The sequence below is a fragment of the Diuraphis noxia genome, unplaced genomic scaffold (genome assembly GCF_037042655.1).
Source record: "Diuraphis noxia isolate RWA-SAM2 unplaced genomic scaffold, SU_Dnox_SAM2 contig0002, whole genome shotgun sequence".
NCBI lineage: Eukaryota > Metazoa > Arthropoda > Insecta > Hemiptera > Aphididae > Diuraphis > Diuraphis noxia.
This window is the reverse complement of record NW_028301712.1, coordinates 59832712-59851891: the sequence shown is the minus strand read 5'-3', so window position 1 is coordinate 59851891 and position 19180 is coordinate 59832712. Positions and strand designations below refer to the sequence as shown.

The following is a 19180-nucleotide window of genomic DNA, read 5'->3' as shown; positions in this document are numbered from 1 at the left end:
CATAGTTTGGAACTATTAATATTGGTAATGGCACATCATATGGAAAACCTATTATTTTAGCACCCTAAACTTTATTTTGAAATTATTAGAATCGTGGTGAGTAGCTAAGTGTATTTTTAAGGCATTTAAAAAAACTTTTTTATGAATTATTAAGTATAAATATTAGTATAGAATATAGATAGATATGATCAGTGTTTTTAAGTACATAGGTAGTGCCAAGTATTAAATTAACATAAATATATATAGTGAATACATAAAATTTACCGTAACAACTATAATAACCTGGTATAGTTGGTAAAATTCAAAGTCAAACATTTTCTACTATTGATGAACACAGAATTAATACCTAATTAATGTTAAATATTTTAATTTACCACCACAAATACTAACTTTAAAATGTATACACCTATCAAAATATCTTAAGCTAATTATAATTAGAAATAGAATCTTGTAATTTGTAATTCATAAACTGACTTGTAATACCATGTGATAGGTATGCTAATACACTTTTTGTCTTAATAAATAATAATAATAAAAAAATGTTTAATATTTTAATTTTAATTGTATTGGATAAGCATATTTTATACTTTTGATTTTAAACAATTCAAGAATATTAAAAATTTCTCATTTTTAATTCCAATAAGTATTGATAAAAATATGTGTTCTGCATGTAAAAAAAAATGTCATACAAGCTTCCTCATGGTATATTAGTTCATTGTTGGTTTAAGTACACAAAAGCAATTTTGCAATTTTAAAAATATTTAAACTTATTTTTAGTTTTTATTCAATAGTACTTTCGTTACAATTTACAATTTATTTTGAATATTTTTTATAAGGCGTATATTATAAAATTAATATTTTTAATAATTTTAAATTAAAATATAAATGTTTAATGATTATAGAATGAAAGATTATAAAATGTATTGATTGAAAATGTATATAATAGACATGTACCTACCTCTACTATTTTATTGAAAAGTGTTACTAAATATATTAAAATATTATACGATAAACGTTACTCGTCAATGGTCAATACTGAGTTATTGTAACAAATATTAAGAAATAGAGGTTGAAACTATCTTCTTTCAAAATCGTTTTAAATAGAAATAAATTAATATATTATTGAATTAGGGCGTTGAGGCGTTCGTAAATGCATCCTGACAAGGAACACTAAATAATAATTTACCTTTCGACTTTCCCTGCTTCATAAAATGATATTATAAATTATAATGTAATGAAACGTTTATAAAGTAATAGTGAAAACAATTTTTAATTATATATAGTACATAAGAACTCCGGGTTGTAATACTGTAATATGTCTAGGTGTACGACACTATTAATACCTATTTAATCGTTAAAATATATTATTATTCTACGATCTGGATGTGTCGTCGTCGTTTGTGACTGCGTATTTTATGTGCTGCACCATCGAGAATAAGATATGCGTCTACATCATCCGGGTAGTAGATTGACTATTTAATAAATATTAATTTTAACATTAAAAAGTAAAATATTTAAGCCTCAAAAGAATACCTATAGGTTATCAAACTTACTTTATTTTGTCTACCTACATAAATCTATACAGTTCTCAATTCATAACACGGAACTTTCTGCCTATATGTAGGTACTATATATACTAAATAGGATATTTAGCTAAATATTAATGTCACAAGTTCATTATTTTTTCATCATGTGGTATATGCGAAAACAAGACTACAATTCGTTGAAATCAGCATATATTATTTATAATTTAATACTCCCCATGAATTTAATTTTGAATTTTCATATTATCCAGAAAAATATTATTATCTAAAAGTGTCGTAAATTCGTTAGGAATGGAAAAAATTACTAGATAAAAAAAAATATTTATTATGAATTCTGTAAAAAAAGTGTATCCATAAAATTTTAAAAAGTAATATGCAGTATTAATTAGGTAGACTATTTAGTATTTTCAAAATGAGATCGGTACAGTTGGTGCCATCTACTGCGCATGGGCGTGGCTTTGTTCCGCAGCATAGCTTGGGTCGTCGGCTCGCCGCCTTGTGGCTTGTACCCATCTCATTTTGAATAGAGTAAGTACATATTATAGACGTGCACAGGGGGTATGCGGGAGATTGTAAATTCCGCCCGAAATGAACAGGTAAAAACAAGGGCTATGGTAAATTCCGTCCGGGAAAATATCCAAGCAAAAATAGGTACATGTAAATTCCGCCCGAAAAAATATACAGGTACAAAAATAGTTCCACCCGGAAAAATAAATATTTTTAATCTAAGCGTTCCGTGAATGTACGACGCGACCGTACTTTTCGCGACGCGGTGCGTGTTATAACTTATAGTATTGGGAAGTCACAACATTTTCGAACACGGAACCATCGTATCTCAAATGATAATCGTCAATCATGTCATATCATATCAGCTTTGACTGCAATATTGTGGATCTAAAATTTCAAATAGAAATATTATAAATTGTGTTCAGTAGGTACACGTCCTAGAGTCTTATACGCTTATATACCTAGTACCTACGCTATAATGGCTCAACTTATCGAATCAGAACGTGGAAATATACTTTTATAATATAATATTTTTATTTTCCGGCGGAATATACATGTACCTTATTTTACCTGTATTTTATTTTGAGCGGAATTTACATGCGCCCGGGGTATGCAGGGTATGCAGCTGCATACCCAGAAACTTTTCGAGGGGCGAAAATCTGTACAAGAAAAAACTTGGAAAAATAATCAGTGCGTATGTTAAAATATTTACCTATAACGATAACAAATGATTAAAAATAAGAGAAATAATATCACTATATACGGACAAATAAAAGCGTGGTGTGTGACCACTGACCAGCTTAACGGCACTACGGCTACGGCAGTGGCAACGTTTGATTCACGTGAAAAATCATAATAAGATGATCACTCGGCTAACCATCTTTCGACGTATAGCTATGGCCGGGTGTAGCTATTAGCAAATTGAAACATCAAATTATTAGAAATTAACTACCGAGTATTTGCGAAATACATTTTATTTGTATTTTGTCATGGCGTTTGTCACAATACTTTGTTAATTTTAAACAGTAAGACTTTTCAATAATTGTGTATTGTGTAGGTAGGTGTATAAATTGTCAAAATGTTACATGCTTAGAATAATAACTTTCAGGGCACGCCAGTGGCAGTTTTTTGCATACCCTGACAAAGAGACCTGCGCACGCCTATGATAGAGTATAGTAGTTAATGTAGTAATAACATTGAATATTCTAATAATATAGTGGTAAAAGTTTGACCTTAGTCGCCCGTAAAAAAACATCCAAAAGATTACGAGCCCACTAAGCCACCATTTACATTTCTTACTCATTAATCATTAGTTATTAATTTATTATACTATACTACGTTTGAAATTAAATCGGTTTTAAATAATTCTTACACCACATAATGCGAGCATTATAAATTTTAAAACGGTTTACATTTTTTACGCCATCAAACATAATATAAAATATGTACCTAGTAATAATAGTTTATTACTTATTGTTTATAATTTAACACAATTTATTATTGTACGAATTTCAATTTTCATGACTTGTGATAATATGATAATCTTTTAACCATAGACATATACACATATATGGTTATATCATGTTTATGTCTATGATTTTTACAACATCAAGATAAGCGATAACGAAATTCAAATTCAACATATTTTAACATCATGAATTCATGACAAAATATCAAATTATAAATTACAATTTACAAAATATGATTCTGAGTTGATTTTCTTTGTGTTTTGTTTATTAAACTTTTAAGTTTTAAGTTTTTAAATTTGATTTGAACTCTTGAGACTTGGAGTCGTGACTTAGATTAATATCAACGGAATATAACATTTATTTTTCATTAGACCTGTTATATATTATTTGACCTGATTAGTGCCTTAGACCTGTTTTAGTTTTCAATAATTAATTACAATTTGCTATGCACTATAGACTATAGCATAATAATAATAATATATAGGTATGTATATTATGGATGTATATTATGTATATATTGGAATTTATTATATTAATTTTATTAAAAACCAGCGTTAAAGGTTTAATGCAATTTATGATAATTTTTTAGTTGAATTTTACTTGGTACTTTAATTACATAGTGTGATGCATTAGTTGATACTATACAACGAGATGTAGGTATTATGTAGGCATCGATAACAAATTATAATTTTATCAATATTAACCATAGGTATAATAATGGTTTTATTAATGATTGAATAAAGTATAGTTTTAATCATTTTCAGTCCAGTTTCCAGTTACAACAATTACGGATTGTGACGATGGGTGACCCAGTAACAACAAGTGTGAGTGGACCTTTACTGGAGCAGAGGGTTTGGAAAATTATTGTGGTGGGTGACATGAGTACTGGTAAGACTTCTATCATTGAACGGTACTGTGACAAGCATTTTATAGAATACTATCGACCTACGGCAGGTGAGTCAAATGTGTAAGTCCACAGCGATAGTACTGAAATTTAAATTTACTTAATTTTGTTGAGGAAGTGTACCTGAATAGATAATTGCTTATCAATATGGTAGGAACCTACCATATAGATAGATTAAATAATATTTATACCTGAGTTTTTACCTTAATACTTACCACTATTTCTTTTTAAGCCTCTTGTTTATGTTTTTATAATGTATAACAAAACTAAGACATGTATATCTTATTTAAGTGTTTGAATTTAAATTTTTTCAGGTATTGATTTTAAAAAAAAAACTATCAATTTTGAGAACAAAAGCATCGTTTTAAATATTTGGTAAGTATGTATATTATGTGAACATTTTTGACATGGTTTTGTTAAAGAAATTGAGAGTCACATGGCTATTAGGACTCTTCAAACATGTTTAAAAAATAATAATAACTTTTATAATTGTGTTTAAGTATTACACACTTAAATCACATTACATTGTTGATATAACTGAAATCATATATTTTTATTCATTAATGCTTTAATTAGGGACACTGCTGGAACTGAAAAATATCAATCTTTAATTCAATTGTACTACAGAGGAGCAATGGGGTTATTTATAATCTACGATGTTACAAACATAAATTCTTTACATAACTTGGACACATGGATGAGAAATATTGATGATGTTAGTATTAAAATTTTAGAATAACAAAATTCAATAATAGTATTTAATTTAAATGTCGGTGAATGTAAATTTATGTTTTATTAGAAATAAATATCAGCTGTAAACAGTGGTTGAATTGGTGGAAAAAAAATGAACTCTTCATTTTTCTTCAAATTATAGTTTACCCCTTTATATTATATTCATCAAAGAATAGGATTACTATTAAAATGATTTGCTTAATTATTCAACTTCATTTAGAGTCCACCTTTAGTCTTTTTCCAATTCAACACTGGCTGTAAACAAATTTAGTTCAAACTTTTTTTGGACTAATATTATATATTTTGTAGCATAATAACTTGGCATTCATGTTTTATGTGATTAACTATTTGTGTTAAGTGCTTGTGACCCCACGTTTTTGTTTATAATGTTATTGTAATCTTTGTGCTTAGTATTTGATTTATTCATAATATTTATCAAGTATTGGATATTATCTTCAGTGGCGTCATTTCAGGTTTTGAAAGGGGGGACAAAAATTTTGACCGGCCCATAGGCCATAATTTAAAAAAAAAACACTCGCTAACAATTACATTTTTATCTCAGTACAAACAGTCTTCTTACATCTTACACAATTATATACATACTAGTTAGTTATCTGTGATAACTGTGGTTACTTTAGGCATAAATAACACATTTTTTTTGAAAGATAACAATGACTAATTAATACATAGGTATATAAAATATAATATGTAGAGGGATACCCTATATTACCTATTAGTATTTAGCATTGAGTAATTAATATATGCTCAATGCTATTAGCTACTATATGATGACATATTCTAAGGGGAATTTTACCCCAATTTATGTAATAAGTAAATATTTTATACGAGTAGTGGCCTACAGGGAAGGCGGGAAACCCGGTATCCCACTCGTCCAGTCCACCACTGCACATACAGAATACAGATGTCAGATACCTTATAATTATTTACGTGTTAGTAGGAGCCATGAATCATGGCTATATTCTATTTAGCAATGACATGAATGTTATGAATCATTTTTGCGGGCTTGTAGCCCAAGTCGACCGGCCCGATAGTAGCCTGCTAATGACAAGGGGGGGGGGGCAAATGCCCATCTTGCCCCCTCCCAAATGACGCCACTGATTATCTTGTTAGTATTGTAACTGTATAAATTTAATGATACTATCAGTCAATTTGGTACCAAATGAACTGTTTTCAAAGTATATAATATATAATATTTTTTTTTAATGGTGATTTCATAAATTGTTGGGAATATAGGTTTATCATTAAATATTTCTAAACACATTGTATAAATTAGGTACTTATCATATAAAAAAAATTGTTCATAATTTTAAATATTTTTGTTTTTATTTCAGTTTGCTCCTTCAAATGTGGTAAGAATTTTGATTGGTACTAAATGTGATTTGGAATCAAACAGAATGGTGTCGACCGAAGAAGGGAAACTGGTATTAATATAGAGTTGTGATTAATTAAATGAACATTTAATTACAATATTTTTATCCAAATTATTATGCATAATGATAATGAAAATGACAACCTGCATTTTAACTTGGAGATATTTCCACTATCACTACTATTAATAATGACTGGATATTTTAATAGGTAGCAAAACATTTTGGAATACCCTTTTTTGAAGTATCTTCTAAGAACAATATAAACGTGGATGATTCATTTTTTAAAATGGTATCTATGATATACGAGATGGAATCTGAAAATACTATTAAAAAGGTAATTTGAGCGCAGTAAATATTTTCTTATGGCTACCTATCATATTCTCAAACAAAATAATTTAACTGTGTACCTAACTTATAATTTTATTAAACATAGTTTAAAGTTATATTTACATAGATATTATAGGTGTAATAAAAATGTTTAAACCAAAAGTAGTTTTATTATTCTTTAAATGTATCTTAACACTATACCCATTGATTATTGTTTCTTAGGATTTTGTAATCTTAGAAGACAAACCAATTGCTTGTGACATTGACACTCCATCCAAATGTAACTGTTGATTTGAGAGGTAATGTAATATTTTATAAGGTAATTTAATTAAATGTAATCTCAAGTTTTAATTATTATTACATACCTATATTCTTTAGAAATATATTTTATTTTTTCAAATATAAAATTTGTTCTGATTAATTAAAATTGCTTCCTTTCTATATGATACTTGTCCCTTGAATGTATCATCATATCATTTTTGAAACAGAAATCAAATATTATAAGAAATATACTAATGCAAATGGGGCATATACACAAAGTTCTGGCATAATACCATGTGCCTTCATGATACTCTCTCTCTTTATATATATAATATATTATATATATATATATATATATATTAATGTATGATATTATCATACATTAATTTACAAAATCTTTGATGCTCTTATTTTTAAATTTAATATATTACGAATGTAAGACTTTAAAAAAATTATTATACATATTATAACATTTGATATATACATAAATTTATTACTTATGATTTATTATTTAGTAGGTATGGTTATCTCAACATTTCTTATCACTTATTAACCTTAACCTTTAAAATACACACACAATGCTAAAAGTATACTTAAATGTTTAATGTTTTCAGTTTCTTTTAGTTTTAATGACATTAGAATTTTCTACTCCCCCCCAGACCTGGTCAATTTTAGAGCATAACGCTCTAATACAAATATTTTTAGAAAAAATAATTTTACAGCGAGGAACAATTGTTGAAAAAATTTTCATTTATGTATAATAATTGTTTGACTTGGTCGTATTCTATAATTTACAAAATGGTAATAGATCAATCAGTTGAAAAAAGGTAGAACTATGCTTGCAATTATTTATTTTTTATTTGATTATGTATTATAAGGTTAGATGCATATTGATTTATAATAATTGTATGTCAGTCACTTAATAGATTTTTAGAATAGTAAAATTGAGTTACAGAGATAGATATATTCACAATTTTAACGCTGAAGCATAACCAGTTTTGCTTCCACATTTCTGTTTAGGCTGACTTTTAAATGAAGAGTAAATAAAAAAATAATTAAAACATTCCATATATTTTTTCTAGTAATATTAATATAATAAAAAATGCAGTACAAGAACACAAGCACATTAGCATATCGCAACACATTTATTGTTTCAATATAAAATTTTGTAGACATAAATTACTATGTAGGAGTGCATGGTGCCATTATGACTTTGTATTGTAACTGTTAATGTAATGATAAAAAAATTACAATATTATATTATTACTCGTGTGGCCATTATAGTGTCCAGTGATATGCTTAAATATGATGAACACATTTAAAAAATGAACGGCGCAATACATTGTATTAACTTAATATTATTATTATTATATTATGTTTGTTTTTTTATACTGTTGAAGTAAAATAAACAAAAAGTAATAATAATAATACAAATTACCCAGAAAAAAAGGAACCGATGTGTATATACTTCCATCTATATAAATTAAGAGACAGTTGATATATATTAATGTAATACTAAAATAATACATAGCGCAGAAAAAAAAAATAACAGGTAACCGCGATTAAAGCTTTAATGACTTATGACTTTATGAGTATAATTTATTAAATATTTTTAATAATAAAATTGAAACAATTTTGTATTTATATTATAGTCGTTAAATAGGTCTACAAAATAAAAATAATCGACGAGACCACTGCAGGGGACAGTTCTGAGCGGTTGACACATTTAATAATTAACACTAAAGCGCTACCTCGTACAGCTGGTATTATAGTAGTTGGTGTAAACCACGGTTTAAGAAGTTCTCAGATAACCATGGTACAAACGATTATCATGAAGACGCGTTATTATAAATTATAATAAAAGAAAACAAGTGATAAAAAAGAAATTAATAAATCAAATTGTTTAAAATTACAAATAATAATTCTAATAACATTGTAATAATATTATATACATTATATATATATATATATATACTTAGGCACCTATTATTATTATTATTTTATAATTATAATAATAATAATTGTTGATAAATACATGATTCTAACACAACATAATATTACAATATAAAATATTATTACTACATAGTTTAAAATAATATTATATAAGCCGATCACGGTATTAACACGAGACGGTTTAAAATAAAAATAAACAACAATAATAATTATAATACTACCTATGTAATACAGGTCACGGACGCGATGTGGTTGCGGCCGTCCGTTGTTTTCAATGGGCATAATAAATAAATATAATCCGGATTGGGGCCCCGTAGTCGTCGTCGTTGTCGTCAACCATGGTACAAAATTAATATCGAACCAACGACTGGACACGCGATTATTATAATATATTATTGTTACTAATACGGACGACGCGTTCAACACTATAATTTGTATTTTTATGATTAGTTTATAACATTATATTATATTTATGTAAAGCTATCACAGCGCGGTATTATTCATTAATTATAATTTTGTCTTGCGCGCACGCCAAACGGACCGCCGTCTCCTCGGTCAGCACGCAAAAACATTCGATAACTGTGCCGCCAGTGATGCGTTGAGTTGATCATCATCAGATGACGCTGGACGGAAGTATGTCCAATGGTCTGGTCAGCGTGCTGGTGCTGTTCTCGGGGCAGCCGTTTTGCACGAGCAAATCTGTCAGGGGACCGACGTCTTGGGCGGAAGCGGTACCGGCGGCGTTCCGGCAAGCCGCCCGCACGTGTTGCAGACACGTCCGGCCCTCGTGGTCCACGGCTTTGGCATTCGCTTTGTACTGTGGGTGAAAACGTAACACGGAATTAATATTATACAATTATTTTTTAAATATTAACTCAATATTATATTACACGAGTATTTTAATCAAATCACTGCTGAGGTTCGTGAGGCATATAGGGTTATAGATCGGATATATTTAAGTGACTTTTTGGGGGGGATCAAGGTCGTAGGTTCTTTTAGAAGAAATATTTATATGTATATAAATTGTATAGCGATTTCGACAATTTCCGTCGTACATGCATTATAAATGTTATTTTTTGTGTACATTTATTATCAAGTATAGTTGAAACTATACCGTTCTAAATATTTTTTTCTTTTAAAATATTAAATTGGGCTGTTTAGTTTTATTGTCAAAGAATAAGACCTAAAGTTTACACTTTTTTTACACAAAATATTATAATATAAGAATCTGTTGAAAAAATCTGTCGAGTTATTTTTGAGTTTATCCTCAGTATAAAAAAGTTTCATTTCAAAAATGTAATGTCTAGGCATTCAAGTAAGAGCATAATATATTTTATAAGATTGAGTTATTATCACGACAAGTAATATGTATTCTTATCATTTTAAATGTATCACTTACCCATAAGAGTAGCTGCGCTACGGGAAGGTTGATCGCGGAACAGGCTAGGTGTAAAGGCGTGCGCAAGTCTCGATGGCTGACAACACAATTCACCTGGTCAGCGCTGGCGTGGGCTAATATCAGTGTGAGGGCTTTCATGTCGGACCTTAAAATTACGGAAATTAATATATACAATAAATGAGTGTTCTTAGAAAAAACTGTCAAAAACTTTGCAAATTTTCCTGAGTATATAAACGACAGTCCTATTTTTTGGGCTGATTTTGGAAAACAATTTGCATTACCCTAAATCATAAAAGACCCACCTGTACACGGCGTCGATGAGCTGCTGCGATAAGTTTGGAGTGTTACTTATCACGGGTAGGAACTCTTTGGTCTCGTACTTGCTACGTATCCACAGTTCTTTCTCCTCCCGGCTCGAACCAGGATTGGGTTTGGTTCGGTCAGGACGGACGTTGGATTCCCAAACGGAATTTGCCAGATCGTTACCCATCACCATCATTACTTTGAGGTGGGAAGGTCTAGAAAAACATTGTTTTTGATAAAAAATTGATCGTATCGATAACTATTTTAGTATATGTCATGGGGCTAACTTTTGAGCATAGATTTTATTTTTTTGTAAGTATATATAACTTCAACTAAATTTGAATATTGTATGGGCATCTAATTTTAAAATAAATGTTGTAACACTCACGGCCATCCATCTAAATCGAGCGATCGGACTTTGGATATGTGCGAGCCCAGGTTGCGGTGTATGCCGGAACACTCTATGCACATGAGTATTCCTAAATTCAAACTGGCCCAATCGGGATTCGGGGAATTGCAATCAGCGCATTGACCGTTTCCAGGCACTCGCGTCCGGATGCTTTGCACGTCTTCCGCCCGGTTATAGGACGAGCCGAATTTACCGCCGACATTCACTTTGTTGATCTCATTGCTCTGTGGAAATAAAGTTATTTATTTTTTATATTGATATATAAAGTAAATACCTTTTGTAGTATAAAAATGTCTTTTGTCGTAAATACATAAGTAACAACATAGCTTAAGATATACAAGGTTATTGCAATAGTATACCCCCATATCATTTTATTACGTCGAGGAATTAAAATGACGCAATGCAAAGGTCACGACTTATATTTAAGTCATAAACCGTAACATTATTATTCTGTTTTATTTTGTTTGATAATAATATAAATAATGTAATAAAATAAATTTTACTATATGTACAATGATCCTGTATATTTAAGCCACGTGTAATACTAATAAACACTGACTTGTAAAGAGTTGAGAATCTGTTGTTCGATGGCGGCCACCCATTCGTCTCGGTCATCCGAGCTGTTGGCTTCGAATTGCCACTGTTTGTTGTCCAACGATACGATTAAGAATTCGTATCCATCGGTGTCTGCGAACATTATTTTAATTTTATTTTCGGAACATTAGTTGTTGTTTTATTGTTTAATGACATAACGAATGTTTGTATAGGCCAATATTGTCACAAAGATTGTTATCAATGAATAATTAAATACATTTAACTGATACGTGATAAAAAATATATTATCCGTAATAATGAAGATTATTATTATATATAATTAGGTAACTATCGTTAAGAGGATGCTACATCCGCATAATATGTCATCTCTGTCTTACATTAAAATTGTACAACATACAAAAAACTGTTTTGTGTGGGACACATACCTCTTTGTATTTATAGAGAAATTACCGAAATTCTACAGCGCATTGGGAAGAGCTTCATATGTGTCGTAGTTATTTTTTTGATAACTCTTAGTACGCTTACCAATAATTTTTAATGATTAAACAAAAAAAAAATATAATGTTTTAAAACTAATAATTTTTATTGTATTTAGATTACTAAATTAATAAATATGCTACCACAAGTTCTTCCCTAAAACAGTTTTTGCTATGTTGACATGCTGTACATACATGCGGAATGCGGATGTAGTATTCTCTAAATCTCTAAACATAACATAAAATAATTTAATTTTGTAAAGGTACAGTGTGATTAATCCAATTTAAGGTAACACTAAATATTTAGGCCGATGAACTTTAATTTGATTAGGGATTTTTTTTACTGCATAAAGCACTGAGTATTTTTGATAAGTGTTTAATCTTATTTTTTACTTGAAAATTTTTTTAATTGCATCTACTTTTAATTTTGAGTTTAAATCACATTATTTTTTTTTGAAACAACTGACTTTTAGAAAGTTTTTTCTCATGTTAAAATTTGAATTATTGAAAGTAAGTTAAAAATTATACGAATCAGCAAAAACTGTCCTAATTTATATGGAGGTCCAAACATTAAATTAATTAATACTAATACCTACTAATAAAAATATTGATAATATATTAATACATTAATAATTATTCGAGTTATATTTATTTTTTATTTTTTATCGCGTCCATGTACTCTGAATGAGTTGTACTGATTCGCATAATTCTTAACCCATTGTTAATAACTCAATTATTTTATTTTATTTTATTTACGCCAAACGGCGCAATTACAAAAAGTATATAAACAGTAATAATATTACAATATACAGCTTAAAATTAGACTAGTTTACAAAATGCATTATTAGAATAGTAGTATACAGACGGCTAATAAAAAAGTGGCAAATAAATATAGAATACTGAGTAGACTACCTACATAGTATTATTGGCATAACGAAGCATACGGTGTAGTGGATGGTTATTACCGTAGGAGGTGGAGTGAGTGGGGATATGAAAGGGTGTGTGATGCCTTGAAGGGTAGGATGGGACACGGAAATTAATGGAGGAAAGAAGATCCGGGGCATCTATTGAACCATCTATAGTAGACCTTGAATAAAGCAGGAATCAGCATCAAAACGACGATTTAGATAAATTATCTAGATAAAAAACTTTATAAGTCAAAGTTGACTTAAATATTGACTAGGTAAGATATAACTTAGCCCCATACATAAGTTTTTGAAGTTTTACATTTTACATATCTTGGAATTTTATAGAGCAATTAATAATTTGATGATCTTTATTGCAAGAAATGGATACCTATATACGTGTTTAACGATTTGTAAGTATAATTAAATAAAAGTAGTTCATAGCCCTTAACTTATAGCAACGATATTGTTTGTATTTAAATACCTTCGCATTCTTGGTTCTTTATGTTACTGCTCTTCATCCGCCTGTGTCTCTTCTTCACGTTTGGTGTTTCGGCTTTGAGATCGCCGTTGTTTGCCGACAATGAAGTATTCGACACGCTTATCGTGGAATCATCGCCGTTACTGTAAAACATACACATAAACTATTATAGTTTGGAAATAATTTGGTAATGTTTATGGTAAATACGTGGCTGTTATATCACAATATATAATTTTTTTTTATAAAGAAGAGTTATTTTGGTTGACAAAAAATTTTTAAAAAGCGACTAAAACTTGACTATAAACTTATGTTGATCTGTTTTTTAAATCTAATACATATATATCAGCGCAATAGGGATTTTTTGCAGTATTCTGCAGTTTTAGGGGATAATATTTTTTTTATGTCATCATACCTGATCATAAATGATAAAATATTCATGGCATATATGTCAACGAATGTATCAACAGAACACAATTTAAAATTTAAACTTTGATGGCTAACCTCGCTTGAATTGAAGATATAATGTCAGTAATTTTAAACACTAATTCAATATATATTAATTTCAAATTTTTGGAAATTAAAAAAAAGGTAATGTTTTACTTGGTTTATCCGTGTCAAATATCTAAAATAGTAACATCTTAACAAATCAACATTAAATTCTTGTAAAAGTATCTTCAATATCAATTTTTTTCTTTTGATATTAAAAATATAATTGAGTCTCACTGAGCGGAAACTGGTTAACTCGTGTGGAGACCCAAAATTAAAATACGTATATACCTAAATTTACACTATTATACTTCTGCGTATCAGCATAAATATTATAGGTTTATTCAATATATGCTAGACAAAAATTATTCTCTGCCCTTTATTGATAATAATAATGATACGCATACAATAAACATAATTATTACTCACGCTGAAACGCCGTTTTTATAGCTGGGCTCCTTCAGCAGTTCAAATGCGGTGAGCATCACTTTGTCGGCCGTTCGTTTGTCTTTCAACTGGAAATTCGATATCGATATGTTCGACATATGTTCTGATATGCCGTTGCTGCTGCCGTGGTTGGCCGACGATGACGATGACGAAAGCGACATGATGGTTTTTGAGCCCCTGGGTTTTTGACCGGGGACTTTGACTGTGACATACTGGAGCGATATTTCTTTGCCGTGTACGTCTTCCATATAGTCCTAAAAAAAAAAAATGTATGGTTTATGATATATTATGTACAACATTCACATGTTGAATAACAGGAAAGATTCGAAAACCATTGTATAATAAAATCAGCTGAGATATTTATATTACATATTTAAAACTAATACTCTCATTTCTGCTCACAGTTAGTGGAACAAAATGGAGGCTAGAACACTGGTGAATAATTATACGTTTTGTTAAGCATCATTGAATATGCATAGTGCATACCCAATACTTTTAAATTGTGAAAAATAAAATTTCTATCCACTTTTAATATACAATTCATTTGTTATTACTTATATTGTTAAAAATTTTGTTTTTAAAAATAAGTCATTGTTACACTTAATTAACACTAGTTGTTCGGAACGTTCATTCGTAGCTACACAATAACAATATAAGTATGAGTAAAAATTCTTTAGAATTATATTTTGTCATTTCGACGTAAAAAATAACACACTAACTAACACGATCATTGTATGTTCAACTAAAATTTGAAACCACGATTCTAGAAATTTTAAGACAAAAAAGTAAAAATCTAATTAATTGAGTCATCCAAAAGTAAAAAATGAGTATTCAATACCAATTTAAAATTTGAGTTTTAATAGTACTTTAAAAAATAATTAAGATAGTAAACCTATTAAAAAGTCTTTCGATACCAATGAAGTTATTAACTAAAATTTTTTACAACATGGATCGTCAACATTCTGATGTCAAACAAAAAAATGAATAGATATTTTAAACGGTCGAAAATTTGAATTAAGTACTTACTTACCTATTATTTTGTTTAAAACAAATATGTATAATTAGTCGTATAAAATTTAGTTTATTAAAGTGCAGTGCTATGAAGTTTGTATTAATTAAGGAATTTATAAAAAAAAAACCGTTTAAGTCCGCAGTTTCCAGTCCACGGTCCATACCATTTTACACTGCAATTGCCGACTACATGGAATCTGATGGTTTTAATTTTAATTTTTTGTTAAGTATATTCGGTATTAGTTCATGTCTTTTGTAAATTATGTCGATTATCATAGGGTATGTCAGAAGGAGCTAGATATAGCCTTTTGTATTTCTAAATTCAATAATTGTGATATTGATTTTTGTGGATAAAAATTAATGTTAATAAATTAGCGTGTAATACTGACGTGCAGACTCGGATGGTACGTCAGCCGCCCGTCGTCGCAAAGGGTGACGTATTTCTTCTTCCACTCTTTGTTGAGACCTTTGCTGCTGCGCTTGTATAAGTAACCCTGCTTGAGAGGAATAGCTCGGCCGCTACCAAGCTCACCGGTGGCCAGGCATCGATTCTTGTCATCCTTCTTGGACGGATTGAACAGGTTGGACCGTCTCCGGGTCTTTCTGGTGGTCGTAGGCGTGGAACTGGGAGTGGGCAAGTCCTTGTAGGGCACCGACAGTCCGATAGCAGAGCCAACGCCTCCACCGACTCCACCGCTTATTCCACCGCCGTCGAACGCGGTTTTCGTCGATACATTGTTGTTGTCCAGAGCTATAGACAGTTCGAGCGGTTGTCGGTTCAGCGTCGACGACAAGTTCGACCGGAGCACCGACTCTTTGAATGAGCTGGCTACGCCGCTACTGCCGTGGTGAGAGGGTGACGCGCCGCCGGCGCCGTGCACGGGAGGTGACGGCGACGAGGCTTGCGAGAACGTCCTCGAACCGCTGGCCGGGGATTGCATGTGTTGGTAGAGTTGGTGTTGGTTGCCTGCGTACGATGCAGACTGCAAACCACCAACCGGGGTAGTGGTCGAAGACGAGGCAGGTGTCGAGCACCGGGAGTCCGACAGACAGTTGGTGGACGCCGACAGCCTCTGCTGGATGATCTTTTGGCAAGCTATGAACACACAAAGTTTTGGCATTATATAGTTAACTCAGTACGCATCATTTTAACAGAGGGTTTCCCGCCAAAACACTATAAATTGGGAATAGTGAAAAAATGCGTTTGATTGTAAAGAATTTTTAAAAGATATATAGTTGGATGCGGATGCGATCCGCAGTAGAGTACAAATATTAAATCATTATTCATTGGTGCCATCTTTTGCAATGAAGAATTCGTAACTTATAGAAAATATCGGCAACAAAATGGCACAAACAAAACACAATAGAGATATATAAGACCTTTTCCCTACGCGTGTAGAGAGCTCCACTGTTCTGTCTGACCTGCAAGAACGTGTATCTTAGACTCTAGATCTAGTAGTTAGAACCGTCTTTTTAAAATTTCTCCAACCCTTGTAGAATATCACTTAGCCAGAGGTGGTACACCCACCGAAAACCTAGTAGAATTCTTCAACCAGATACACATATTTATATAATTAACTATAACAATATTTACCTGATATGTATTAGTTAGGTAATCATAACTTTTTATTAAAACATATAAAATATAGCCTGCACGGTTTTTTTTTCTTAATAAAATAAATAATAATATTCATCTATTATTTTCTTACCGTCTTGGAACACCCGGTCCACGTTTAAACCGTACGTGGCGCACGTCTCATAATACGAACATCTCTTCAAGTCCGCTGCCAACTTCCTGGCTCTTGTGTCGTCTATTACTCTAGGATTCGTTTCATTAATGGCGTCTGCATAAGAAAAACACATTATACAGTTATTATTGTTATCTGTTATATAATACGATATAAAGTATGATATGAGATATTAAAGCGTAATCCGATTTTATTACGATCCTTATTCATTGTATATATATATAATTTAAAAACAAGCACGTCATATTATATATATATATATATTGTTTTAATTATTTTGTGTGCACATAAAACATCGTCGACACAGTCAAAAATGTTAAAAAGCCATTAAGTTCGACTCAAAAGACCTTTCTTTTTATTACGGTGGTGTATAAAATAAGTGTCCGACGGTATAATGAGATACGGAAAACCGAGAAATTCAAGCATTATGATCAGCTTATAGCATCATTATGCACCCCAACAAAAAATCCTGAAATGTTCTTTTACTATAATATATAGGTGTATATTTTATATTTATACTTTTTTGTATTAAATTTAACCAGACTGAATAATGAGTAATATTGAATTATACATTGTAAATTATTGCAGACAGTCGTTACAAGTTATACAAGACATTAAATTTCTCATAAAAACAATCATGCCAATACGTGATATAGTTAAACTACACGCGTAAATAAAAAACTTTTAGAGGATAGAGATCGTGTAAAGGTACCGCGATTTGTTCTGAGCAAGTCGAAAACGGGGGACAATTCTTACACACGGCTAATAGTACACGTGATGCGCATGCCGCTAAAAATTCCATGAATTATTCAAATAAATTATAGATGCGGTACTCTTACGCATGGGGAGGATTTTTTTTCAGGGAATAAAGAAAACGCAGTGGTGCATATTTTTGTTCAGATACACTTTTGTATACTATAGGCACTCGCTCCCCTGCTGCAGTGTCGTAAAAAAAGCTGACGAAGCGACGCCGTCTATCCTCTCGAAAACCACCTTCTTGTTCACTGCGACACTCATCGATACCAAGTCACAGCAGCAATACATATATACATACCGTATGACGCCTCGTGTACAAAACAACATAGTACAATAAAATTTCAATAAAGACATTTATAGAGGTGATTACTCACCCTGTGTGCCGACCAAGATGAGCGGTATTTCGGCCGAGTTTCGGTAGTGGGCCATTTTCGTGTAATATCCGTACACGGCGTTGAAGCTCGCTTCGTTCTCCAGGCTGAACACGAATATAACAGCATCCACCCAGGCGGTAAACTGTAAAATATTATAAAGGGTCGTATTATTATTATTACGCCGGATAAAAACAGCGATAAATTCTGCGGCTGTTGAAGGTTTTTCGGAGGTTGTATAATAACAAACATTGATACATTATTATTATCTATGCTGTAGGTATAGGTACCTAAGTGTATCATCTGCGACGTGTGTATCATCAATCGCGTGCAGTGAGATAGCAAAATGGAATACGATGGATATCGTTAAGAGGAACAGACACCGTTCTGTTTCGAACGCCGAAAACGAACACTATGTGATAATACGCGAGATCGGTGAAACGTGCGCCCTCGTCGGTCGCGGTCGTTTCAGCACGCGCCGAATCGTCGGAAGCGATCGATATGACGCGTAGGAGGGTTGTTATTTATATAGGAGGTCGTTTTGGGGTTGACGATGACACACACTATGAGACGACCGTGCGACGGCCGTCACAGCGCGTTCGTTTTCAAGGACAATGGGCCGCCCCGTTACGGAGACACATATATAGGCGGTAGGCGGATATTTGTCGAGAATTTTGTAAGGGGAGGGAGCTGACTGTCAAAACTGTTTTCCCCTACTTACTAGCCATGACTACCATGATGACTC

At 31.3% G+C, this 19180-nt stretch overlaps 2 protein-coding genes across 3 annotated transcripts in view; one reads left to right on the top strand and one right to left on the bottom strand.

Annotated features, from left to right (window-relative positions):
- Window positions 1-3674: 3674 nt before the first annotated feature.
- Window positions 3675-7281, top strand: LOC107162500 (ras-related protein Rab-13-like). Its single transcript, XM_015509440.2, has 7 exons — window positions 3675-4004; window positions 4285-4474; window positions 4739-4799; window positions 5001-5139; window positions 6509-6598; window positions 6756-6881; window positions 7097-7281. The coding sequence occupies exons 2-7, from the start codon at window positions 4321-4323 to the stop codon at window positions 7163-7165; spliced, it is 639 nt and encodes a 212-aa protein (XP_015364926.1). The 5' UTR covers window positions 3675-4004; window positions 4285-4320; the 3' UTR covers window positions 7166-7281.
- Window positions 7282-8187: 906 nt separating this feature from the next.
- CenG1A (Centaurin gamma 1A) overlaps window positions 8188-19180 on the bottom strand; it is a 55861-nt gene continuing 44868 nt past the window's right edge. Inside the window, exons 1-11 of one of the 2 annotated variants that reach the window (XM_015509455.2) lie at window positions 18726-18871; window positions 18439-18580; window positions 17270-17404; window positions 15950-16656; window positions 14532-14803; window positions 13620-13759; window positions 11759-11886; window positions 11179-11423; window positions 10790-11005; window positions 10488-10632; window positions 8188-9905 (exon numbers count right to left, since the gene is read on the bottom strand). In XM_015509455.2, coding sequence (XP_015364941.1) covers window positions 9702-9905; window positions 10488-10632; window positions 10790-11005; window positions 11179-11423; window positions 11759-11886; window positions 13620-13759; window positions 14532-14803; window positions 15950-16656; window positions 17270-17404; window positions 18439-18493 — 2247 coding nt within the window. In that variant the 5' untranslated portion in view covers window positions 18494-18580; window positions 18726-18871 and the 3' untranslated portion in view covers window positions 8188-9701. Of the gene's footprint in view, window positions 9906-10487; window positions 10633-10789; window positions 11006-11178; window positions 11424-11758; window positions 11887-13619; window positions 13760-14531; window positions 14804-15949; window positions 16657-17269; window positions 17405-18438; window positions 18581-18725; window positions 18872-19180 lie in introns of those variants that run through there. The other variant, XM_015509453.2, reaches the window with a different exon arrangement.

What these genes read in the sequence shown, in the direction of transcription:
- LOC107162500 (XM_015509440.2), top strand. Translation starts at nt 4,321, where the DNA reads ATGGGTGACCCAGTAACAACAAGTGTGAGTGGACCTTTACTGGAGCAG. An exon ending in ATACTATCGACCTACGGCAG is followed by an intron (nt 4,475 to 4,738) that starts GTGAGTCAAATG and finishes AAATTTTTTCAG; the next exon opens with GTATTGATTTTAAAAAAAAA. An exon ending in CGACCGAAGAAGGGAAACTG is followed by an intron (nt 6,599 to 6,755) that starts GTATTAATATAG and finishes ATATTTTAATAG; the next exon opens with GTAGCAAAACATTTTGGAAT.